Source organism: Pungitius pungitius, chromosome 6 (genome assembly GCF_949316345.1).
Source record: "Pungitius pungitius chromosome 6, fPunPun2.1, whole genome shotgun sequence".
Taxonomy (NCBI): Eukaryota; Metazoa; Chordata; class Actinopteri; order Perciformes; family Gasterosteidae; genus Pungitius; species Pungitius pungitius.
Window position 1 is genome coordinate 14,042,979 of NC_084905.1, and position 25,149 is coordinate 14,068,127.

Genomic DNA, 25,149 nt, shown 5'->3' on the forward strand with positions numbered 1-25,149 from the left:
TAACACACAGTGTTTCTTACTTTCTGAACAAAAAGAAAAAGAGCCGAAGCCGAAATTTGTTTTTATGAAGTTAAATGTCTTTATTTGTTTGGTTAGTTGGGACAGTATATATACAGTAGCTTCTTGGCTGTATCTGACTATGCAAAAGTACAGGAAACAGAAAATAAAATATCTGTTAAGAAAAAAGGACAAAGACAATAAGACTTGACAACATCAAGAGACATAAACTGTTGCATTTATTCCTCTTTGTTGGGTTGCTTTTAGCTATGATTTCATCTTGAATTAAACATCAGGAAAGCTGCAGCACTCTTATATAACTTATATAAGTTATATAAGTTCCGCTATGATCCGGGAAGGCTGATCTGCCAAACTCATAGATTGCCTGTTGGTCATCCCAGCTCCTATTATCTTTGACATTAAACATTTCTCCTATAATTATGTACACTACACTAGCTTCACCATCATCATTATCAACATCATCAGCGTCATCAAGTGTAGAAAAAACAATAATATATAACGTTAAGCAAATTATTGACATACATATTGTCTCAAGTGTAGAATGAGGGGCGAGGAAAGTCTTGACACCTGTAGAAACGGTCTGTTTCTTGAGAATTAGCCGCCTGGTTAAAAAGAAAAGGAGATTAAAAATGTGATTTAAAAGTTAATAACTCATCATCACTTTAGCAGGAGGAAATCCTACCGAGCTGCTCCACTAGTTCGGGATGAAGCTCTTTGAGGGCGTCGTAGAAGGCTGCTTTGACCTCGTCTCCTCCTGAATGTAATGACTTATAAAGCTCTCTCATGCTGTTCGGAATTGATAATATTTTCATCGTTTGGCGGGCGTCATTGTGGACCATTTCTCCAAGCCGATCCGTTATTTCCATTACACTGGTAACCTTTCCAATCAGCTCCGACCTGTTGTCATCAACAAACTTTCCTGTTTTAAAATACATGAGAATCCATTTGAATGTAATGAAACACCAATATCATGCTCATTTTAGATCTTTTTTTTTACACAAAGAAGAAAAATAGCATCACTACAGTGAAAAAAATGTTCACCTTTTTCTGCCCAACTCATTTCTCGAGGAGAAACTCTGATTGGATCCTGGATCTTAAAATAAAAAGCTTTGTAAGTCAATATTGCTTTAAAAATGTTGATATACCACACGGTAGTTTCAGAATTCCAGCCATAATAAACTTTCCAATTTCATCAAAGCATAATTTATTTAAAATATACACCTGTATTGGAGACCTGTAATCGACAGTATCATTTGGCATGGTCCGTTCGCATGGTTGATTACTAATTGGTGCTTTCTGAAGAAAAACACAGAGAAAATATTATCTATTATTAACTTTCTCTCACTACTCTGATAGAAGAACAACAATTTTAGCTGAGACTGCCACGCCATCATATATGTCAATCAAAAAATTATAGTACTTCAAAGATCGTGTTCGTTTAGCTTTATATTATGGGGCGCCGTTTGTAAAATGTTGCATGTTCTAAAATCCAGCGCAGTTTTCGTACATTTAGCGTTATCATATGAATAAAAAGAGCAGGACAATATTCACATGTCACTTTTTCAAACATTTAGACAAAATCATGTAAATACATGCAACAACTTTTCCAAGTACAATGTTTGGCAGTAACACAAAGTTGTTAAATAATATAAATATTTAATCTAAATGTAAATGTTAAATGTTATATATAAATGTCAATGTTAAATGTTAAATGTTAAATATAAATGTTAAATGTAAATCTAAATGTAAAGCTAAATGTTGATATACCACAAGGTAGTTTCAGTATTCCAGTGATAATAAACTTTCCAATTTCATCAAAACATAATTTATTTAAAATATACACCTGTATTGGAGACCTGTAATCGACAGTATCATTTGGCATGGTCCGTTCGCATGGTTGATTACCAATTGGTGCCTTCTGAGGAAAAAACAGAGAAAATATTATCTATTAGAGAAATCAATGAACAAGTTAGAAGTATTCCTCGCTAATTAAAAAACATGATTAATCTGCACTATATTTCATTTTCTGGAACAAATGTTATAAGTTTTACCGGTACTCTCAAGACTTGACCGACTGCATCATGAATTCCGTTCTTCTGCTTTGAAAACACCGCCTCAGTGGTTTTATGGACATCTGAAACAGACGTTATTTTTAATTTCTAAAATATGTCCAGCTTGCCTTCAAAGCGTATTGTTCAGACAAGAAAATGCTAATATAATGTGGTGATAATGATGAACACTTACTTTCAATGAGGGGCCTCTTGGAGGGATCGTGATGCCAGCACTGCCTCATGAGAGCCACCAGCTCGTTCAATCCTCCTTCCTTCTTCTCGACAAATTCCTTCAAGCAAGGTCTGTCCCCTCTAGTGACCCCGTTTTCCACAAGCTCGGAATTATTGCCTACATTGCACGTAATAAGATAAGTACGCAGGGTTACATACAAACATAACTGAATGAGGGAAAGAGACATGTACAGTTTAAACAGGGCTTATTTTAGTTGAAGATTATGAGGAAAATAAATGGTAAGATGGGATTTCATTGCATAAAAGATTGGAAACCTAAATTGGGGGTATTGGGACAGTTAAACAACCTACTTGGATAAGGCTCTTTGCCACTGATGATGGACCAGAGCAGGATACCGTAGCTAATCGAGAGAGAGGAAGACATTTTCAGTAACATGTTAACCATATATAAAGTAAAATCATGTGTGGATGTAATGTCTAACCTGTATATGTCAAAAGAACGGACAGGTTGATATGATAGGTTAAAAGCCTCAGGAGGCATGTACTTGTATGAACCATAGGGGCGGCCGGTTTCTCTTTTGGGGACCATACAACTGGTGGACACTCTGGACAGACCAAAGTCTGCTAGCTGCAGATATCAATATCAAACAAACAATTAAATCAGCCTAAAAGTTGACCTGAACATAAACGTTTAGGTCGAAGGGGTACTCTACCTTGGCGTTAAGGTCAGCATCCAGCAGTACATTACTTGGCTTTAGATCGTGATGCATGAGGTTCAATTGATGGAGGCAGTTTATTCCTAGAGCCACTTGATTGGCCAAGCGGCAGACCAGAGGCCATGGTGGAGGGCCAGAGAGCTCCTCAAACAGGGACTGAACAGATCCTCTTTCCATGAACTCCATGACTAGTCCCTCTTGCGAGGTTTCTCCTTCTGGTCTCCGTTGCACGGTTTCTCCACCAATGGGCAGAAATCCCTTATAGGTTCCATAAAGTCGCAGCACAGAGGGACAGGAAGTCCTACTCATAACAGAAGCCTCGTCCCACAGTGACGGGGAGGTGCTGCAATGAGACAAGGGATTGTTGAAATAAGTAGAGAGAAAGCAGAAGACCATGAAATACAATTTACAATTTACAAATGTACAATTTACAAATACAAAATACAACACGTGCATGACTTTATCAATATATCATTTAAAGTCACAGAAATATTGTAGATATTTCTACATTTACCAAACATCTCTACGAAGTATCTTAATGGCCACATCAAAGCGCCAGGTCTTGTGCCGGGCCTTGTAGACATCCCCAAATCCTCCAAAGCCAATTTTCTCCCATTCCTCCAAGCTTTCGTCACCAACTGGCTTATTGTGGCTCTGCTGCGCCATCTCCTGCTGGGTGCAGGTACAACAACCTCAAATCTATTAAAATAAAAAAGGATTAAAGAAAGTTCTGCTAAACATAAATGAAGTGGTTCAATAACTGACTAGCTATCTGTTACACTGACTTTCAACATGGGCTTCGTTGTGAAGACGTGATCAAAAAGCTGCCTTGTACTCACCACGTATCTCCGGTACAGTTACCCAGAGACTAAAGACGAGTTTCAGTTTCCGTTCACTCGGTCCACGCGCTTGAAGGGATGAGTGCAGACAGAACGATTTCCGTCGGACAGCGCGGTGCCCAAAGCAGTTTCGGTTTTCTTTTGTGGTCACCGCGTTTCTGAAATACAAACTGGGTTATTGTTCCTTCTGTTGCTGTCTTCATAACGTCTATAAAAACGAGCGAAACGGGTTTCGTCTTCCTGGTGGTTCGTCAGTGCCAGCGAGCATGCGCAGTGAGAGGAAGTAACGGGGCACACAGTTGTGGTGGAGCTGTAAGAAACATTGAATCGAAAGCAAATGTCTCAACTACCACGTTCTTCTGTTGGTGTGGAGAACAAATTTAGATTAGACTGCCACGCCACGCCAAAATGCACCAATAAGATAATGATTTTCATAACATTTTGATTTAAGCTATACTTAATTGAAATGAGCAGCCTGCGTTTCTTCTGGACAGCAATAGACAGCTAGCTAACACTTTTTCCTTCTGAGCAAAGATGAACGACAAGTCTTGCTTGTTTAGTGTCACTCTGTCACTCAAACAGGATTGATCACATTTTTTCTCTTTTGTAAAACTGGAACAGACAAAACAAGGAAGTACATAAAGAATTCAGCTTCTCGCCAGATCGGGAGCTCTCTCTTTCCTAGTAATGTTACTTCAACTCAATAACAACGAGCCGGCTTTTCGCTAGGTGGCCGCACCTAATCATCTAAAACTGCTAGATTTAAGTTTAGAGAGGGACGAACACTCGCCGTTTGGTATAACAATATTATGCCACAATATTATGCCACAAAATGACTTTAACACACATTTCTGTTGGCACACAACATAACTTCTCTCTCACTACTCTTATAGAAGAACAACTATTTCTGAGATCGGTGTAGAGAACAATTTTAGCTGAGAATGCCACGCCATGTCAATCAAAAAATTATAGTACTTCAAAGATCGTGTTCATTTTGCTTTTTATACCCAGTATTTTACACCCAAACACAGGCATATCAAACCTGTAGTACGCAATCAACTTCTACAGCTTGTTTTTAAATGCTGTGCTTGAGGAAAATCCCATGATTATGCAGCCTGCTGTTCACAAACGAAAATAGAGAAATGCACCAATGAGATAATGATTTTCATAACATTTTAATACAAGCTATATTTGATTGAAATGAGCAGCTACAGCCTTTATTAGTTGTATTATTCACTCATTTCCTATACCTGTCCTCTCTCATTACCTCTATGCGCTGTGAATGTTTTTTTAAATATTTTTGCCAAACGCCCCTAGTCCGGACCCCCAGGTGTCTGTGAAAATGACAGCCACCACGGGTCTAAATCATCTGTTTGTGAAGTTTGCTGCTGAGGTTTACTTACTCTCATCCCATGCTGCCTCCCCGTTCCTGTCTGGCATCGATAGGCGGGGTCTGCTGTCGCTCTCTGCATCCCTTCTCCTCCACCCACCCTCATTACCGTGTGGACCAGTGGATAGATGCTCTTCTCACTCCATCTCTCTCTCCTCCTGGCTGCTCCCCCCCCCCCTCACCCTCTGCCCTCCTCACTGTCAGATGCACGGAGGCAGAGGCTCAGCCTAGCGGGGGATCTCTCTGTGCCGGATCTCTGAGACTCTGAGAGAGGTGAGCTTTTTTGTCTTTCCCTCCAAAGTGGAGGAGAGCTTCGCTGATGCAGGTTACATCCCGTGGAGCAGTGACTGGACCGCCTCAGGAGAAGAGAGGATAGACAGAAAACCCACGAGCACGCCTCAATGTGCTTTGTGCTGTGAGGAGAGCACGCTGGGGAACCGAGGCGGGGGGGGAGCAACAGAGGGAGGGCAGCGTTTAGCAAGAGGCGCCTTAGTCAGAAGGGTTTGGGGGAGTGTTTTAAAAGTAAAAGGAGGAGTGTGGGCGGGGGGAGGGAATAGGAGAGAGGGGGGGGGGGTCCGCTTTGCTCTCAGATCAAAGGACTGGAAGCGGGATTGCTTTTACTCTCAGTCTGAGGAGTCACAGAGAGATTGGGGAGTCACAGGCTCTCCAGGGACTGTTGCATTGCAATTAGAGACCAGAGGCTGTCTGCAGCACTGAGGGACAGAGGGGAGGTGTTTGGGGACACAGGGTGGTGGGACCAGTCAACCCACTTCATCTGGACAGAGGTGAGCCTGCTTCCTGCGTGAGGACTCAGAATAAGAGCGACGAGGACGAGGATAAGGAAGAGAATCCCTCCGGCAGATTGGCAACATTCCTTTTTCCCAAGAATCCATAGGAGGATCATGGCTGTCCAACTCATGCCAGAATCCGCCGTGTGTTTGCTCATGGTGAGTCTCGTATAGTATTCAGGGTATAGTATTGCAGTCTCTGTCTACTGTCTGTCTTTGTATCTTTTTTTCCTCTGGTGCGGCTTTCTCTCATCCCTCTCTGCTCATCCGGCCACTAAAACAGGAGGGGAGCTGTCGCATCATTGAAAGGGATGTTGATTGTTTTTCTTCTGCCATTTCACTATCGTCTAGAAGCCCCAACATCCTACAATAAGTTCGTGGTAAAGCTCTGATGTCGGTTTATGTATTAAAGATAAGGCTGTTTTTTTGCATCCGACTCAGAAAACTAGTCTAACTCCTCCACGTGTTCAACCACTGCAGTGGGGAAGTGTGCGAGAAATCCCACAAAGACCACTGCAGGCATTAGGATGTGGTGCTGAACATGTGGTCTGTGTCGGGGACAGATGCCATTTAATGTATTATGACTTTCTATAGAGATGTAAAAATGGCATGTGTGAAGGGCATGTACACTCACCGGCCACTTTATTAGGTACCCCATGCTAGTAACGGGTTGGACCCCCTTTTGCCTTCAGAACTGCCTCAATTCTTCGTGGCATAGATTCAACAAGGTGCTGGAAGCATTCCTCAGGGAGTTTGGTCCATATTGACATGATGGCATCACACAGTTGCCGCAGATTTGTCGGCTGCACATCCATGATGCGAATCTCCCGTTCCACCACATCCCAAAGATGCTCTATTGGATTGAGATCTGGTGATTGTGGAGGCCATTTGAGTACAGCAAACTCATTGTCATGTTCAAGAAACCAGTCTGAGATGATTCCAGCTTTATGACATGGCGCATTATCCTGCTGAAAGTAGCCATCAGAAGTTGGGTACATTGTGGTCATAAAGGGATGGACATGGTCAGCAACAATACTCAGGTAGGCTGTGGCGTTGCAACGATGCTCAATTGGTACCAAGGGGCCCAAAGAGTGCCAAGAAAATATTCCCCACACCATGACACCACCACCACCAGCCTGAACCGTTGATACAAGGCAGGATGGATCCATCCTTTCATGTTGTAGACGCCAAATTCTGACCCTACCATCCGAATGTCGCAGCAGAAATCGAGACTCATCAGACCAGGCAACGTTTTTCCAATCTTCTATTGTCCAATTTCGATGAGCTTGTGCAAATTGTAGCCTCAGTTTCCTGTATTAGCTGAAAGGAGTGGCACCCGGTGTGGTCTTCTGCTGCTGTAGCCCATCTGCCTCAAAGTTTGACGTACTGTGCGTTCAGAGATGCTCTTATGCCCACCTTGGTTGTAACGGGTGGTTATTTGAGTCACTGTTGCCCTTCTATCAGCTCGAACCAGTCTGGCCATTCTCCTCTGACCTCTGGCATCAACAAGGCATTTCCGCCCACAGAACTGCCGCTCACTGGATGTTTTTTCTTTTTCGGACCATTCTCTGTAAACCCTAGAGATGGTTGTGCGTGAAAATCCCAGTAGATTAGCAGTTTCTGAAATACTCAGACCAGCCCTTCTGGCACCAACAATCATGCCACGTTCAAAGTCACTCAAATCACCTTTCTTCCCCATACTGATGCTCGGTTTGAACTGCAGGAGATTGTCTTGACAATGTCTACATGCCTAAATGCACTGAGTTGCCGCCATGTGATTGGCTGCTTAGAAATTAAGTGTTAACGAGCAGTTGGACAGGTGTACCTAATAAAGTGGCCGGTGAGTGTAAATATGTTGCTGCAGGGAAGTACGTGTGTGTGTGTGTGTGTGAGAGAGAGTGTGACTTTAGCTTGCAATCATTTCCCACCTCTAGACTGAATCAATTCAAACACACACTGTGCTCATTGCAGAGGAGGATCTTGTTATTGTAGAATCCAGTCCCTTATTGACATGAAACAGATTGGCTTGGCTTGGATCACATCTAACCATGGAGAGGCAAAGAAATAGAAACACACAACATGCGTGAACAAAACACTTCTCTGGCCTATGTCGGTCTGCAATGGTGACAATGGCATTGTGTCTTTGCTACATGTGTAGAATACAGATAAGGCAGGGACCTCTCTGATTATAAGCTTTAATGAATTGAAAGTGCACCCTGTGTGCAGGGTGACTTTCTGTAAGAGCTCTTGTTCTGCTCATTCGCATTCTATAGTGTTGGCATTCTGCAGGGGCAGTCATGCATCGCCGCACTACCTGCTATCTCCACCTGTCACGGCTGTCTGTTACTATGGCGATAGGCCATGCACCCCACTTGAGGTAAAAAGGAGAACACGAGTCTATGAGATGATGGACGGTGCAATAGAAGGAAGGAAAAAAGGGAAGTGTGAGTGATTTAGGGCAGGGCTAAAAGAGGAGTGCGAAATTGGAAGTGGGTTTTTCTTCCCCACAGAAAGTCTTCTTAGGGAAAGATATTTATCAATGGCTGTTAAGCTCACCATGCTTCGAACATGACATGAACAAGTTAAATCTAGTCTGTGTTGAATTTTCCCCAAAATACCGACTGAACAAGATTGATATCAAATGACACAGATCCCAGTGACTTGTTTTAACAAAATCTATGGCATTTGGATTCATCTTGACGAGTTCAGAACTTCAGATATTGATTATTAGAGGGAGTTAATGCAGTGTGTGTGTGTGTGTGTGTGTGTGTTTTCCTTCAGGCTGAGAGTGAATTAAGATTCAAATGTCTGATTACCTCTGTCAATATTAATCATCTGGATAAATAAGAGATTATCTCCTGGAGTAACTACTAAAAATACTTCAATGAGCGCGGACCTACAACATTCACACCAGTGATGTGCGTAGACAGACTCCCTTACCAACCTGAAGCTAGCTTTGGCAGGAAGTGACCTCATTCAGTTACAGCTAACAAGCAAAATTACATTTTCTTGTTTGCTGCAATGCATCCTTTATGGCTCATACAAAAAAATAACTGTAGTAAATTGTAGTTTAGTTCTCCTCTTGGCTGTATTGGTCTGCAACTAATGTGATTGGCCCGGATGTACTACAGCTCCACTATAAAACCAAATGGGCTCATGTCTATTGGACAAAAAGCAGCAGGGCATTTTATGAGATCTGTTGCTAGTATCCGAGTATTGCTTTTTTTTATTGCACTTCATCATCAGATTAATTAGATGTAGTCAAGTTTTATAAGTGTATGAAACCAAGATAGGGGGGGATTTGATTTAAATTATGTCAAAATGGACAGAGAGTGCATCTTTCTCTGTCTGGCTTTCTGTTTTAGTGAAAGGATAAAGGGATCAATTACAAGCCAGTCTCCAGCTAAGATATACATAGACATGCAGTCATATGATATTGGACCAGATCAGAAACAAGATGGCATCATCTGATATCAATTGTAGATTGTCCTCTTGACTTTGAATCAGAACTGGAGCAGCTAGAGGCTTCACTGAACGGATTAGCAGCTGTATGAGACGGATATGCCACGACGTACCATTTAAATGCCAACATAGTCAAAGGAAACATGTTTTTTTATTTAAACCTGCACCCTTTGATGAGCATATTGGGGTAAAGAACATTATTACAGACTAAATCCAACAACATATCTCTGGCTTCAGTTGGAGGATTTAGTTATTTCATGCTGCTAATCCAGGGTTTATCATATATTGAACACATGCTGAAAAAATGTCAAATGCAATCTTAATTAGAGACGGAGATAAAGCTGTCAGAAATGAGTACACAGTTTATCTCAATGTCCTTTGGCTCATCTTTTTTTTTTTTTTGTGAATCTCTTGTTTTGTCTGACTGACTGACTGTTACAACATGCAGGGACAGTTGACACTTGGCCGAGTGAATGCTGCTAAGAGAAAGGAGGGCAACTATCTTGACAAACACAGAAGGATTATTTTCATCCTGCTGCAGGGTTCTGCTGTGCATGTAGAGAGGGAACAGCAGACCCACCATTGTTTATGTTTGAGCTCGTCCGCCTTTTTCCTGTAGGAAACGTGCGCTTGAGAAGTGGAGGAGGACCCACCAAAGCAATTATTTCTGCATGTGTGTGGCTTGTTGTAAAGTCATGTGGATAACCATATAAAAGAGGTATATATATACAGTATATATATATATATATATATATATATATATATATATATATATACATAGCTCATATATACTTGAGAAAGAGAGGAAACCAGAAAACACCGCCTGTATGCTGCCCTTCATGTTGGCGTCTATGTCTCCTCATTACAACCCCTCATTCAATTACCCCGTCACTGAGGATGTCGACCAGATGACTCACTGTGATCCAGCCAGAGGATTCATTCAGCGGTAATCAAATCACTGCTTATGACGTGATGTACTGACTGCGTGTGTGTGTGCATACATATGAGTTAATTGTTATGTTCAGTCAAAATGAGTGCTCATCCCCAAAAAAATGAAACAATGAAAGATTATTATAGTAGTGTTGTGAGGTAGTTCCTGATTAAGATTAGCATTGTAGTTTCCACTCCTGATGTGATGCACGCTGCGATAGAGCCACCGGTGTGCACATGGAAGAGGGTTGAACAGTATGGGGGAGGGTTAGCAGGATGACATCATACTGGGAGGATTGATTACTACCCAGTAACAATGAAACAGGAGGAGAAGCAGATAACATGTTATAGTAAGTATGTGTGTCTGTATGGAACTGTGGCCACGAGTGTTTGGTTCTTTTGGTGCATCTGGTTGGACGGATCATTCAGTAGTTCACATGCCATAGTCACACAATCAAATGCTGTGAGTCGGTATCACATTTGCATTCACACACAACACACACATACAGTATATCACTGTGAGAACTGAAAGTAACCTAATCTCAATGTGCTCCTGCTGAAACAGTTTATCCACTTTTACCTCCTATTGGTGATTAGTAGGCTATGCATTAGAAACACACGCACGTGTGGTGTTAGATTATTTCTTTCTTTTACTGATTGTCTCACTATCTGCCACTTTAGAATCTTGTCCTACAATAGGGAATGTCGTTTTTTTCTCTCTCCACTTTCCTTTTTGCCACTTTCTCTGTAATAAAAAAAACACAATAATTGTCCACTTAATCATTTTCCTAAAGCTGCAGTCTGACTGCAGACCAGTCATGCCTGAGTGAAGAGCTCGTTCTGCTGATGTCAGCAAACCAAAGCTCTGTAGTTGCTGCAGTGGGAAGGAGCCACTTCTACTTTACAACACACATAAAAGTATGTTACACACCTCACCTCAACCTGCTGTTCCCTTTAACAAAAAGGAAATGTAAACCGTGTTAATACAATAGGTTGTTTGTGTTAGAGGAACAATATGAAAACACATTTTGGATAGTGTGATATCAGAGGGGGTATGCAAACAGAATAAATCAATACATTTCGGTAAAGCTACGGACTGAATGCAGAACAGAGGGTTGAATGATATTCAGAATGGGTTCTGCTTTGCTTCATGTTATAATGCGTCAAAAGTCCGGAATGGAGATAAGGCTTGAACTATATATTTGACACTATATATCTGTCAGCAGTTACAGTACACTTTGTGGAAATAAAAGTATCAACATTTGTTCTATTGGACACCATATGCAGGACTGTTACAAATGTTTCCCAAGTTGTTAACATGTTAACTAACATGCAGCAGGGATAGAGCAACGTTGTCATCACACAGGAGAAAACGTAAGTGTGAAATCTATTCTCCTCTTTCCTCTGGTTTAGTTTCTTTCAACTCCTCAGGAAAAACATTTGTCTTTACCTTTCTGGCGACTTGAGGTTCCCCACCAGCTGAGGTCGGCAAGCAGCCACTGTTACCTGTCCGTCATTTGCAGATAGACTGCTGACATGGGGGATTTATATTAGCGTATTCATCAGAAACAGCTGCCTACTGTTGCTGGATACTGGGTTTATAAAATATTGACACTGAGCCATATCTAAATATACATAGTTTTATTAGAAAATAATCAGGGTAGTAAAAAAAAAGCGACCCATAGAGCTTCAGAGACATTTATCATTCTCAATGGATTCCTTGCTATGGATGACTAACACCTGCATCATAAACTCCTTTGAACTTTGATCACTTCAGGTTTATGCTGTTATCTCAATGATATTTCATAATAAGTTGCATCAAGGTTGAATGCAATGTTTATCGCTGAGTCCACAAAGTCATGGTCACGGCTCTGGTTTGATATTGATTGGAGTATTCAATATCTTTAGTCAGCTTTAAGAATTGTCCATGATCACAGTCCTGATAATTATTAAGATAAAAGGGGTTTCATTATTTTATTATTATTATTATTTTAGAATACCACCTTTTCCAAAGGGAGAGAGGGAGAAAATATGTAAATAAGAGAAGTAACCAAATGTGCAGATGAGAAAAACAGTTCTCACCTCTCACCACATGAATAAATGTATAAGGGTCGGTGTGAGTGTCTGTGTGAAAGCCTACAGCATACCATTAAATCTTCTGAGCTGGTCCCACTGCAGCCTGTTTAAGGACTATTGATGAGCTGCAGAGGTGAAGGCACCTCAATTCTAATTGACTTCACCAGAGTAGCTGCTCGCTCAGCTGTGGTCATTTGTGAGTTTGTGTGTGTGTACATAGGAAGGTCTGAGGTGTAAATATGTGAAGTGTTTGCAGAGGTTGTGTGCTTTTGCACTCAGTGCATCCCTTCCTGCATGTTAATGTTCTTGGAAGGCTCTCAGTGGAGATGTATAATATTTGACCTTTATTTAACCCGATACTGTAATGTAAGTCCTGACAACCTGCAGTGTGCCAGCGTTCCTTTTGCATCTGACGGCTGGTCGGCTGTGAGCCTGGTTGTGAACTGACCTTATCTTGTGTAGGTAATGCAAGGAAGGGGTTAATGAAGCAGCCATTAATGAGCAGGACGTGACCCAGCATGTGCAAACCGGCAGATGCTCATCAAAGTCTGCTAGTCACTCCCTGTCTCTCTGGCTTTCTCCTGATGTTTATTAAGGCTCTCCATCTCTGTTCTGGTACCTCTGAAATTGCACAGATGAAACAAGGCCAGCTAATTATGCAAATCTTTGGTGGATGTCTGTGGGTTTGTGCATAAACGTGGGCTGAGATGTGTAATTGCATTCGCTGTACTACACTGGCCATTTCTATTGATTGAACAGCAAGACTAGAAAGAGCCGCAGCTTTCTTCCCTCCACGCCCACACCTCTACATTCACACGCGAGCCGTTCACTCACACATGACCTACCATATGGTGCACTCCATCAAGGCCTCCTGAATAAGCAGACAGTTTCAAGGACATCCCTGCACTGACTTTCAGAGATTTCTTCTTTTTTTCAACTGGCTAGCAGGAAATTTACCGCGGCGAAGCCCACATATTACATTCCTGTTTAAGGTCAAACTCTGGAAAAGAACCTTTCAGTGCGGATAACGCCGCGTTGAAGCATAAACACACAATAAGCACAGTGCATTCTAGTTTCTTGAGTCATGGCCGAATCTAATGCCTTTTGTGTCTGGTTGACAATGTCATCTCTTGCCTTTGATCAATTTTAATAGTCTGTGAACAAATATTTTGAGAACTTAAATTGGATTCACAATTTTGTTTTTCTGCTGACCTGCTGTGTGTTTTTAATATAATAAATACATAGATTATTTTCCGGGGCAATGGCGGCATCCCATTTGCAAGGTGCCACCTGTGATGCGTGCCAGGATGCAGGTTTAGAGGAGGGGGGGGGGGGGGGGGAGGCAGGAGAGTAGTAGAGGCACCATAGGCGGTCTGATTGGCTCGCCATCTGTCTCTGGGACTGAGCAGATGTCTGAGTGGAAAGACCAATCTCTATTTGCTTCCAAGTTCACTTTCTCACCCTTTGTGTGTGTTACCAGCTAGAAATGGGTGCGTATCATTGTGTGTGTGCACGACAGTGTGCTGACGTGTTACACTCGGGTTGACACAGGTCCCGGTGGGACTGATTCTCTTCCATATGGAGTGAGTTAACAAAGAACAGGTCCTTGTCATAATGAAGAGCTGTCTTGTTAGCAGCACTTTGCAGGACGAACTGCCAGGGAAGCTAATATGACCCGTCAAACACTTCACATTTGAAATATTTAACCTTTACTGAGAAGAATGAAAAATATATTAAAAAATGAGAGGTGGAGAGAAGGGCTTTTTACTCCCTCACCAAGCCTTTCACTTCACCCTCTCGGTTCCAATGTTTATCAGGATTAGTCTTTAATTGCTAATTTCACATTTTTACCAAACAGAGATACATATATATATTTAAACATAAACACATATATTTAACATTTCTTTCATATTATATCAAAACACATTATTATATGCCGTTCAAAATGATATAGTGTAGGTCAAACTACCTACAGGCTACCTACTTTGAGGTGAATTTGTTCATATTCATGAAAAGAACCTTAAGCTAATTCCTCTTTTTTTAAAGTGAGCCCCTGTCACCGGACAAGAAACAAACCCTTCAGAGTGGAGAAGGCGTTATTGTGCAAACATATGATTTAATGGCATTACTGTTTATTTGTGGTTTCTGCAGCAGTTTACAATTGAAGTGTATTTCTAAAACATTGTTTCAGAGTTGTAATGCTTTTTACAACTTTGGTTTGGACATTTGTGTGCAAGGAGAGTTGAACTGAAACACAGAAATGATCAGAGAGGGCAGAATCAGTCACAGCCACCTGTAAAAAGTTTAGACATTGAGTGGTGATTAGGTCCAGGGTGTGCCCTCTGTAGTGGGTGGGTCCTGTAGTTGAGAGATGTTCATTCAATAATACAGTTGCGCTGTTATCTTGGTCTATGCGGTTTCAGTTAAAAATAAAAAAGTTTGTGGCTAACAATAAAATCATTGGGATCATTTGTTTGTGTTATTTACACAAATACAAGCTGGGGACTTTGCTGTCAAGCAATAGCAGAAGGACGATGACGGCACAGATCACGTGCAGTCAACTTTCTGATGTAGCATCTGCCTTCTGCCTCTAGAGGGAGTTATCAACCTGTGAATCAGATGTAAATTAAGTCAATTGTTCCATTAGGAAAGGGTACAATGTGCATTTTGATGCTTTAAATGGTGCTCTCTAAATTCGCAAGGTCTCAGCAGGTTGAGTGTGTCTTTGTGTTGTGTGTTGTTCTTTGAATGGCATTTCTTCAGGTGGTCTCAGCACAGTTTAAACATAGTTTATAGTTTAAACATGCAACCCTACCAGTTCTGAGCAGGTCAGGAAGCAGGAAGGTCACCAGTGGATGCTTCTTCTCGGCAGGTGACTGGTAATGGCATCCCCCCACGAGTCCGTTAACATGTAGACACATACAAACGCACCCACACATCACACACAAAAGGAGTAGGATAAAGGATAAAAGCAATTCACGACTGTTACTAATAAATGAAGTCTGCTTTTTGTCCCGTGCAGCTGGGTGCTGCTAGCTGACAAACTGATGTTATCACTGATTGATTACTTCTATCAGAGCTGTTGATTTAGGCATTAAATGACCTTAGCCACAATAATCCCCTTGGTAATGCATAATATATTACCCAGCAGCCACACACCAGCCAGCAGGCCATCTCAGTATTGCTTCAAAGCCACGTATCAATATTATTCGCATAGGAGTAAGACAAAGTTACTCTGTGTTAAGTATTCCATCTCCGTCACTGTAGAAGACAAATTACACAAAAAAATACACTGAATGTCAGACTTCTTTTATTTTAACTGTCCTTTGTCCTCAGACTAGGCTTTTTTTAAGGCAGCATATCTCAGAGAAAGTAAAAACCAAGCAGCCCCTCTAGAGCCATCGGGCATCTCAGCAGCAGGGAGTGAGAGAGAAGAGTGTTTTATACCTTTCTGCTTCTGTCATCAGCATTGTGTCTACTTCTGCCATCCCAGTCATAAGCTACTGCTGCTGGTAAAACTTGCTCTCCCATGTCTGTATAACATACTATGATTGCAAAAGAGCCACTAGCGCATTCAAATTTGTGCCCTAATCCTTTTAGTCATGTCTGCTTTCTCACCCCCCCTCTAGTTTATGCTCTATAGATTGTTACCTACGGTGGTTTGTATTAGGTGCAGACAGATACATGTTCTTTGCTAATCTTCAATCTTGCCATTGAGTTTAAATGGAAATATTTAAAATCCCAGTTTGAATAGAAAAAATATATATTTTCCCTCCAAGCCATCTCTTTAACTTATGTTAGACCAATTTTGAGTAATTCATAGTCAAACAAAGGTAATGTTGGATTATTGAGCCTTTAGTTTATTGAATCAGTATTAGTTGCAAAGATACCAGATTACTTTATCAAACCCTGAGACAGAGGAGTGATTTCACACCAAGAAGGGTCATCAGTATCTGAATGATATATTAATCAATGCATGCCAGTGCTACGTACTCTTGGACAACGATGTAATTGTAATTGAGTCCAAAGGTTCACCACGACAAAGAGATGCATGTTATAAATAAAAGTGTGTTTTTCTATATAATCCAGTAAGTAATGGGAATCAAGATCTTATTATGCAGAGAGCACATTGAACTCACTATTTCCATTATCTCTGAATGATTGATTACTGTATCTTTGTGTTTTTTCACATTATTCATGACCACCATTTACAAAAATGGTGTTAATCCATTTAATGCAGGTTGAATGTTGAAAATCTTGTACTGTCTCGTATTTTATTTGGATTGCGGAAGCACCTGCGTGCTTTGTGTGCGGTTCAGCAGCAGAGGGCAGTGTGTCGTTGTGCGTGGGTAGTGCGTCGGCAGGACTGGTACACGCAATAGTGAGTCTCTGGCCATGCTTTGGGCATGTGTGTGAGTGTACAGCATGTGTGACAAATATAGAAGTAGGTCAGATTTCTCTGGGTGCCTGTGCCTGCAAACATGATCAGTACTCTAAACATGCAAAGCCAGGTTTCTTTTTGTATGAGCTATCATTTGAATGATAAATAATGGCCGACTTAGGGATGCATGTTGATGCCAAGAAGACACAGCAAGCGGTAATCTAGCCGCGGTCAATTCTCAACCACGCTGTCACTCTCTATGTGTTTCTCTTTCGCTCTCTGCAGAGAACGCTGGTTGCCCCTGACAACAGTTGCCAGGAGACCGTTCTGGAGTGACTTCATAGCATCGGGCATGTTTATACCGGGGCTCATGAGGAATAGAACTAATTCAGTATTTCTTTCAAACACAAATGTGCATTTAAATAGGGAAGATACATCAATGTACAAATATGGGCAGGGTAGTTTTCCTGTTAGTGCTGCCACTATAGCATCTAGCAGAAGCTTCTTAGCTGCTACAAGATGTGTTCTTGTGGGGGAAATAGAAATGCAGTCAGTTGGATGATTATGCTTTTGTTAAATCTGGCAAAAACAACACATTTTCAATCAGTGGAACCACAAAGGCTGCTTCTTTTGTCGATGGAAGTTATGTTAATCAGACTGATTAAAAATTCTCTCTCTCTCTCTCTCTCTCTATCCTTCATGTCCTTCTCCTGCAAAACCCTGCTCACATTACCCTCTATCATCCATCTTTCTCCCTCTCTAATTTTCCGTCTCTCTGCAGTAGTGAGATAAGATGTTCCTCCCCCTGAGCGTTAGTGACGTGTGAGAGAAGAGGTGCTTTCCCCCCGCTCCCTTTAACCACCGCCATCACTGCAGGCCAATGAGGGCGGCCACACAGAGCAAATGTATATCTCTGTGCTTAGTGGATGACATGTTGTGCGTGTGCATGGGTCTATGGGGGTACCAATGTGCATGTGCAGCATGTTTCCTGGGATTGCGGTTTAATGAACTCTAGATTGGATTTCAGACAAATTCCCTCCGGCAACAATCAAACTGGCTCTCTCAAACATGGCCAGGACCCTTGGCTATGGGAATGGGCTAAAGTAATTTGTCACTCCAGTATATCATGGTAAACGACAGCATTAACCAACTGCGTTGAAATCTTTTTGAAAGCTCTCTCAGGTCTTCGGATGTTAAGTGTGTAAATGTGTGTGAGTTTTAAAACTATCACTGCTGGCATAATTCCTGGATTAAGCCGTCTACTGTACAGCAGCTTACCCTAGTACCCACCAGGCAGGAGGATTTTAAATATTTAATGATGATACTGTGGTTAATTGATTTAGACAATAATTACCACTCTTCACGGCTTACTACTTTAATCCCACAAAAATCACAGAGACCTGCCTATTTCAATTTTGCTAATTGCTCTTTTGCCTTTGTAAGAAGTTCAATTTGGATGCCAAGAAAAAAAAAATAGATGGCCGTTGTAGACTCTGTTGGTCCTGCCCAAAAAAATGTGCAAAACGAAACAAACCTTAAAGTATTTTACTGTTCCAGGACAATGATTTATTGTTTGCCCAAAGATGTAAGGATCCATTCCAATCTTTTTCTCCATCAGTATTTACAGTGATTGTAAACCGTCACACATCTTCGTCTCTCCAAATCCCACCTGGGTCGATGCTATTGGTAGAAGTCCCAGTGCCGTGTATAAGAATCAGCAGCGGTCTCTCTCTCCCGTGACATTGATTTAGGTGTAATCCTGTGACAGGGTTGCACATTGACTCATGGGTCCCTCTGTTCCCAGCCAGACACCTCGGCACACACAGTGAACATCGAAGAATATGACTTCTTTTTTTTTCATCCTCTCCACCTGTCTCTTTCTCTCTATTATGCTCTTCCACCGGGCTGCCAACCTGCTTTTGTTGAATTCGGTTACCTGGGTGGGTCGTCCAGATAGAGGCTTGTTTTAAAGCTAGCAGATATTCCCTAGTTTAAATTCCACTATTGAACTATCTGTTCAATAGCAGATATCAAAATAGAAAATATTGTCTGTCCTTTGAAATGGCCACAATGACAGATGGGACAACAGATTAAAAGGCAAAAAGAGATTGAGCTGAAGCCTCAAGTTGGAGCTGCCTGAAAAGAAAGAAAATAACCTCTAATGCCCTTTTTCCTACCGCGGTGTAGCTTAATTCACAATCATTGATTAAGTCTTTTGTTTCCCTGTGAAGTTACAGTCTGTTAGCAGCGGCGTAGTACAGCTCAATGCTAGAAACACAGACAGAGACAATTTTACAGCATTTTCATAATTGTACTCAATGTATCTTTTGTACATTATCTCAATGATGCGGTTGTTTTAACATGGAATATATGCAAATGGTGTACATGTCTGAAAGTATTGTTGCAATAATTTAATACTGCAGAATATAGAAATCAAAAGGTAGAAGCGAACTAGAACCGCAAGGCAGTGGAGCGATAAATAAAACCACTTGGACCAAGGTGTGTCCCTTCACGTGTGTGTTATAGAAAAACTCACCAGGGATTCATTATGGGGTCCAGCTGGGCCAACAGGGACAGGAGTGAGGAGGAGGAGAGGGGAATGGGAGAAGGGGGATGGGGAGACAAAGAGGGTGGAGATGGGTTTAGGGGCAGTATGCACTGCGGTGTGCACTGCACTGTGCAGTATTGTCCCATGATTGTTACAATAGTTATCACCCCCTATATCCCAACCACACATGCTCTCCTTTATGCATTTCTATGGGCAGGGTTATTAATGGCTGGGAAGAGTTGGGGGCAGGGATGATATGTGTGTGTGTGTGTGTGTGTGTGTGTGTGTGTGTGTGTGTGTGTGTGTGTGTGTGTGTGTGTGTGTGTGTGTGTGTGCATGTGGGATTTGCCGACAGGTTAACATTCACTGTCAGCAGTAATGCACTATGGTGATATATATCGGGCTGTATGTCACAGAGGCTTGACAGACACATGGTCGTCATGCCTGGTGGGGAAGAAAGCTCATTTTCTATGTGGTTTCATCCTAAAAATGTATTTCTACACCATTTCTACCTCTTCCCAATTAACACACATTAAGCCAAGCTAAAGTCGCAATATGTATTCAGCCAACATTATTAAAATAAACTAGAATTAAAATATAGGAAACTACCATCGGTCAACCACTTCTCTGAGGTCAGAGGTCAGCTGGATAATGGCATTTAAGCTCCTCCCACTGCCTCCATGTGGAAACCTCTGCAGCACTTAAGCAATTTTTACATCATCATTAAGTGTGTGGTACAGACAGTTAATAAAGTGTGTTTATTTATTCATCTCTGTCTGCTTGGTGTGCCTGTGTGTGCATGTCTTTTTGAGGCTGTACTGTATCATATGTATCATATGGTCCTATGCCGATGTACTGTGTGAAGTGATGAATTGCTTGATGTGAAGTGGACCAAGGAATGTTCTCTTATGGGAAATCCCTTGTTTAACCACGTTTTATAAATGGCATACATGACTATGAATAAAGTGCATTGGGGTTCATTTTATTTAGATGTTCGTTAGCTCAGTGATTGTGAACATTGCATATCATTTCAATATCTAGGCCTCAAAACAATGATTTTGTTCCCAGTTTCCAATATTACACTCCAATTAAAACCAGAATACACAGAACCCAATCCTTCAAAATCAGGAAAATAGTCTTCTGTTCACTGTGAAGACACTGACCTCAGCATTGATCAGTTTGACAGCACCGTCACTGCGTTAGCTCACATGAATATTCTACAGGGCCACCTGCAGGTCGAATGTTATTGATCTCGTCCACACATGGTCCTGCGTAGATGTCTCTGTCGTTCAGGCCAGCCTGCAATCAATGCAGTTATGCGACAGCGGGTTCCAACTCTCTGCTTTATCATCGTCGCAACGGTCATGTGACGATGTACCAGTCGGCATGTGTTTTTAGGTTGTCAGCACTAATCATTCAGCAGACTATTGAGCACCAGCTGCAGGGGTTCAAATTGTGTTGTAACACACACACACACACACTTTGACACCATCGGACCCATTTATGTTATTTTATTATACTATAGAAAAGGAGAAACTCATTATTTTCCAAGACCGGCTGTAAATTAATTTGTGAATTTAATAATGAATGTTGTTATTACAAAAGTGCAATAGTTAATCCTTACATCACATTACACGGTGCATAAGAACTAATTAGGGATCCTCAGCGGCGGTGTCTGCTGTGCTTAATTTGTTTAATTGTATCTGGGCTTTTTTTCTTATCTGGGTCAATACAGAGAAGCAGGCTAAAAATAATTGGGAGAAGGCAAGAGGGAGGCAGAGGAGCTCTTCACTTGGTGTCATGCAGTCCGAGCAGTGAGGCCGCTTGCACTCGGCAGAAGGCAGTCGCCTGAACCACTTGTCTCTCCTCACTACAGTTAGATTCATCTGCTGCCACTGAGAAAGCCAACAGTCGCAGGAATGCGCGCTTTTATTTATTTATTTCACTTTTTAACGGTCTCACTGCTTCTGCGTGCTCCTGCCTTGATAGACATTGTTGCCATGGCAACGGCAAAATGCAGCTCAGAATAGTGGTGATGGTTTGTCCGTGTTTTCGTCCATTTGAAAGGAAGAACTAATTTTACATAACGCGCACAGTACACACACACACACACACACACAAAGAGATGCACTCGGCTATCGTTGTTGGTTTTTGCAGTTTGTCTTTACGGCAGCTCCGTTACATTACACGCAACGGGCCGTGAACCCGCCGTGAAGAGCAAGAACGAGTATGAAACCAAGAGCATAACAGCCTCTGTTACGTCAGAAGACCTGTTACACGTCACGAATGTAGGGTCTGGTGCCGCTGTAGCTGTTGGAGTGTGTGTACAGGTGAAACTCGAAAAATTAGAATATCGTGCAAAAGCTCATTACTTTCAGTAATTCAACTTAAACGGTGAAACTAATATATTATATAGACTCATTACATGCAAAGTGAGATATACATTACTTTATTTGATATCATTTTGATGATTATGGCTATATATAATATATATATATATATATATATATATATATATATATATATATATATATATATATATATATACTAATATATTAGATTCACCTTTTAAGCTGAATTACTTAAAGTAATGAGCTTTTGCACAATATTTGAATTTTTCGAGTTTCACCTGTATATGTGGAAAGCAGGGACAAGGTGTGTGCAAGTGTGTGTGTGTGTGTGTGTGTGTGTGTGTGTGTGTGCTAGGGCATCTGTGTATTGAAGAGGATGACTCATGCCTTGTCTATTAAGAGAAGAGAGTGATCAGGTTGCTAGGCAATTAGGAGCTAATATTGTCCCTCCGGACAATAGTAGTGGCCTCTCTTCTCTTTTGTACTTCTTGTACACACACGCACACTATAAATGTACATCTCGTTTGACCCCCCCAGCTTGGGCGGGAACAAGGAGTTGTCGGTTATGGGTAGCTGTGGGTGAGGATGGACAAACGGAGAGAGAGGCAGAGGAAAAGGGAGCACAGGCAGGAGAGCTGTACGGTGAAGAAAAAAAAGACCTGCAATCATTTGCCACATTGAAGGGAACAAATGTAGCTGGAGGCAGTGAGGGAAAGTCAGGGAGATGGGGACAGGCAAGAGAGAGAGAGAGCGATAGAGAGAGAGAGAGCAAGTAGCCACAGAAAGAGAGAGAGAGAGAGACCTTTCATGGACATTTCACATTCAAATAGATGAGCTTTCCAGGGGAGGATTGCACAGCAACTGACAGGTCGGCAGAAGGAAGCACCAGGACTTTGGCGCGGCCGTCACTCCTCCTGCTCCTCACTGTATGCGTGTGTGTGCATGTCACACACACACACACAGGCTCTCTCTGTGTGCCTGTCAGTGCACGGGGCTCTCTGGGTGGGTAGGGAGCCGGGCTTGTAGCAGAGATGTTCACTCTGAGGATGAGACAGCGTTTCTAACAGGATCTATCTGCGGACTCTGAAAATCCACTGACACAGCTGAGGGGACCCGAGCCCTCCGGAACCGACCGAATCAGCCATGGAGGGACTGCTGTCTCCAATGAGGACGCGGGTAGGTTACCATGGGGATCGCAGAGCATCCCACTTATAGTTTCCTCCACAGGAATCAATCACCGGAATGGGGTGTAGGGACGTTGCATGCCCTGGGAGCTGCTGGGCTGCTGCAATGAATCAGTACGTGCTTCTGTCGCCGTGGTGATGCTAAAACCCACGCCGAGAAGTTTCCGAGCTACTGAGGTTGCTGCGGCCGTGGGCAGAATGCTGGGAGACGGTGGGAGACATCGGGAGGTCTCAGATGATAGATATTGTAAAAATGTGTACATGCACTAGCGTTTCTGTCTGTGTGTGTGTGTGTGTGTGTGTCCATGCATATTAACAAGGGGTTGCGTTGAAAGAATGACTCAGTGTTTCAGAGTGGTGCCCAGCTCCCTTTAGTACAAACCACTGTTCTCCTTTTGATATAGGATAGAGGAGGAAGGAGTGGAGGATGATGTGTGAGGTTCAGTGTGTTCAGTGAATTGGGCGAATATCTAAAAGTGGCAATGCACTATTGTTCTTGGCTTAAAGCAGCTTCTGTGTTGGATATTGGTGTCTCCATCGGACATGGGACCCATTAGTTTGGTGTCTCGCTGTGCTGACAGTGAGTGTCTGTGCCGTACAGAACCAGCTAATGAAATAAGTGTTTCTGTCAGAGCACGCTTTGTTATTTGTCTGCATCCATGTGCCTGCATGTGACGTCCCGCACAGTTGCATTGACTGTAATAGACCCTGAGAGGTGTCTCTCTGCCAGTTGAGATCTGAGATTAAAACCAGTTTGTTCCGGCTAGGTTTTTATGTTTTGAGACATACAGTTTTTAAGTGAGTGTAACGTGTGACAGACCGTGGTGGACAAAGCATTGCAGTATTGAATCTGGGATAATGTTATTAATATTTGAATTAAATCCAAAATCCAATTACAATCAGCTTTTTATTCAAAATCACTGTTCTTTTGGTCATCTTTATTCTCCACTTCTAAGGAATTCTTCCCCTTCAGACTGCTTCTCGCCAAGAGGACGGAGTGGATTTAACAACCTGGCTCTCTCATGTACATTCCACCCTCCCTTCCCCCTTTTTTGTGTTATCACCACGGATACAGACCCATCCGATCCAAAGAAATCCTTAAACCCTCCACCAACTTAAGATAGGAAACTGTGCATTTATATTTACAGTTTTGGTTGCATAATATTGCTAATATATAGCTCAATAACGACTGCCACCCAAGCCTTCAGGAGATGTGAGGGTGCTGGAAGGGTTTAGCCCCCCGGGGAGACCTGATGGTGTTGTCACACCCGAGTACACCCGTCTGCTCACCTCTCCTCGCTCACCTCCATTTCTTTGTAGCTTTTCCCTTGTGCGGGAGGAGCCACACACTTTTACATTGAAGCCAAGAGGGTCTACGTCTCACTGTCTGCCCACCTGTCTGTCCGTCGGGCCCTTGCCGTGTCTTTGGCAGTTAACCTGAGCTCTGTAATTGGTATCTGCAGACAGGCCCATGATCTAAACCAAAGAGGAGCGTTAGCGGACTGTTTGGAGAGGGACTTGGCTTCAAAGTTATGGCGTGGAATCAAGCCTGCTCTATCTGTGCTGTCTGCCTCTCATGCCAGATTTGCCCCGTGAGCTCTGGGAATGACTTCCAATGACTAAATGACTTTTTATAATTTATCTTCGTCAGCCACATTGAGCTTCACATGCTTCAGAGTCGCTCTTTGTGTGTCAGTTTTGGCGTCAGTCAATTTTGTGAATGAATCACAGCATGACGAGCAATGGCTGGAGTCTCTCAAAGTTCTCACCTCGTAATCTAAATTCAACATGCCTTTTCTCACCCTCCAGGAAAACAGGTGATTGTCTAGAAATAATAGTGATTGTGGTTCATTTCTTTCAGTTTGCCAATAAACAGCAGCAGATATGTGAAAAGTAAACCAGGCATCCAAATAGGAATAGCAATGTTGGGGTCTTTCTCGGAGGAGCAGTGTACACAAAAGAGCACAACATTATTTGTAGTAAACTGGAGAAAAAAGAATCCAAAGTTTATCCTCCTCAATATCCTCCCCCCTTAATATAAAAGCGGTGGCACTACCCAAATTTCTCTTTCTATATTCAGGGCAGGATGCCTTTAGGTCTTGCTTCAGGGACTCACCAAAGGTGACCGTAACCTCAAGATAACAGGGAATAGCAGTAGCCTTAAAAGCTGCACTACTAATCCTCAACCCAAAATGGGAAAATAGTGCTGAGATGGCTTTGGAG

General features: G+C 42.2%; 2 protein-coding genes across 10 annotated transcripts in view; one reads left to right on the forward strand and one right to left on the reverse strand.

Annotated features, from left to right (window-relative positions):
- Positions 1 to 67: 67 nt before the first annotated feature.
- On the reverse strand, positions 68 to 11,961 carry LOC119196678 (receptor-interacting serine/threonine-protein kinase 3-like). 8 transcript variants are annotated; one of them, XM_037452584.2, is made up of 13 exons: positions 11,837 to 11,961; positions 3,817 to 3,974; positions 3,492 to 3,676; positions 2,975 to 3,320; positions 2,744 to 2,889; positions 2,613 to 2,662; positions 2,263 to 2,418; positions 2,070 to 2,152; positions 1,862 to 1,936; positions 1,240 to 1,314; positions 1,060 to 1,111; positions 701 to 937; positions 69 to 620 (listed from the first exon to the last, which is right to left on the reverse strand). In XM_037452584.2, the coding sequence occupies exons 3-13, from the start codon at positions 3,641 to 3,643 to the stop codon at positions 613 to 615; spliced, it is 1,380 nt and encodes a 459-aa protein (XP_037308481.1). In that variant the 5' UTR covers positions 3,644 to 3,676; positions 3,817 to 3,974; positions 11,837 to 11,961; the 3' UTR covers positions 69 to 612. The 8 variants fall into 8 exon arrangements, with proteins under 8 accessions (XP_037308480.1, XP_037308481.1, XP_037308482.1 ...); XM_037452585.2 differs by lacking the exon at positions 11,837 to 11,961 and adding an exon at positions 5,220 to 5,695; XM_062563048.1 differs by lacking the exon at positions 11,837 to 11,961 and having other exon boundaries at positions 79 to 172; positions 586 to 620; positions 3,817 to 4,202.
- frmd4a (FERM domain containing 4A) overlaps positions 5,825 to 25,149 on the forward strand; it is an 89,302-nt gene continuing 69,977 nt past the window's right edge. The window contains exon 1 of one of the 2 annotated variants that reach the window (XM_062563045.1): positions 5,825 to 6,153. In XM_062563045.1, the coding sequence (XP_062419029.1) occupies positions 6,109 to 6,153 (45 nt within the window). In that variant the 5' untranslated portion in view covers positions 5,825 to 6,108. Of the gene's footprint in view, positions 6,154 to 22,522; positions 22,919 to 25,149 lie in introns of those variants that run through there. The other variant, XM_062563046.1, reaches the window with a different exon arrangement.

What these genes read in the sequence shown, in the direction of transcription:
- LOC119196678 (XM_037452583.2), bottom strand. Translation starts at nt 3,643, where the DNA reads ATGGCGCAGCAGAGCCACAATAAGCCAGTTGGTGACGAAAGCTTGGAG. An exon ending in CGTTCTTTTGACATATACAG is followed by an intron (nt 2,663 to 2,743) that starts GTTAGACATTAC and finishes TCTCTCGATTAG; the next exon opens with CTACGGTATCCTGCTCTGGT. An exon ending in AATGAGTTGGGCAGAAAAAG is followed by an intron (nt 938 to 1,059) that starts GTGAACATTTTT and finishes ATTTTAAAACAG; the next exon opens with GAAAGTTTGTTGATGACAAC.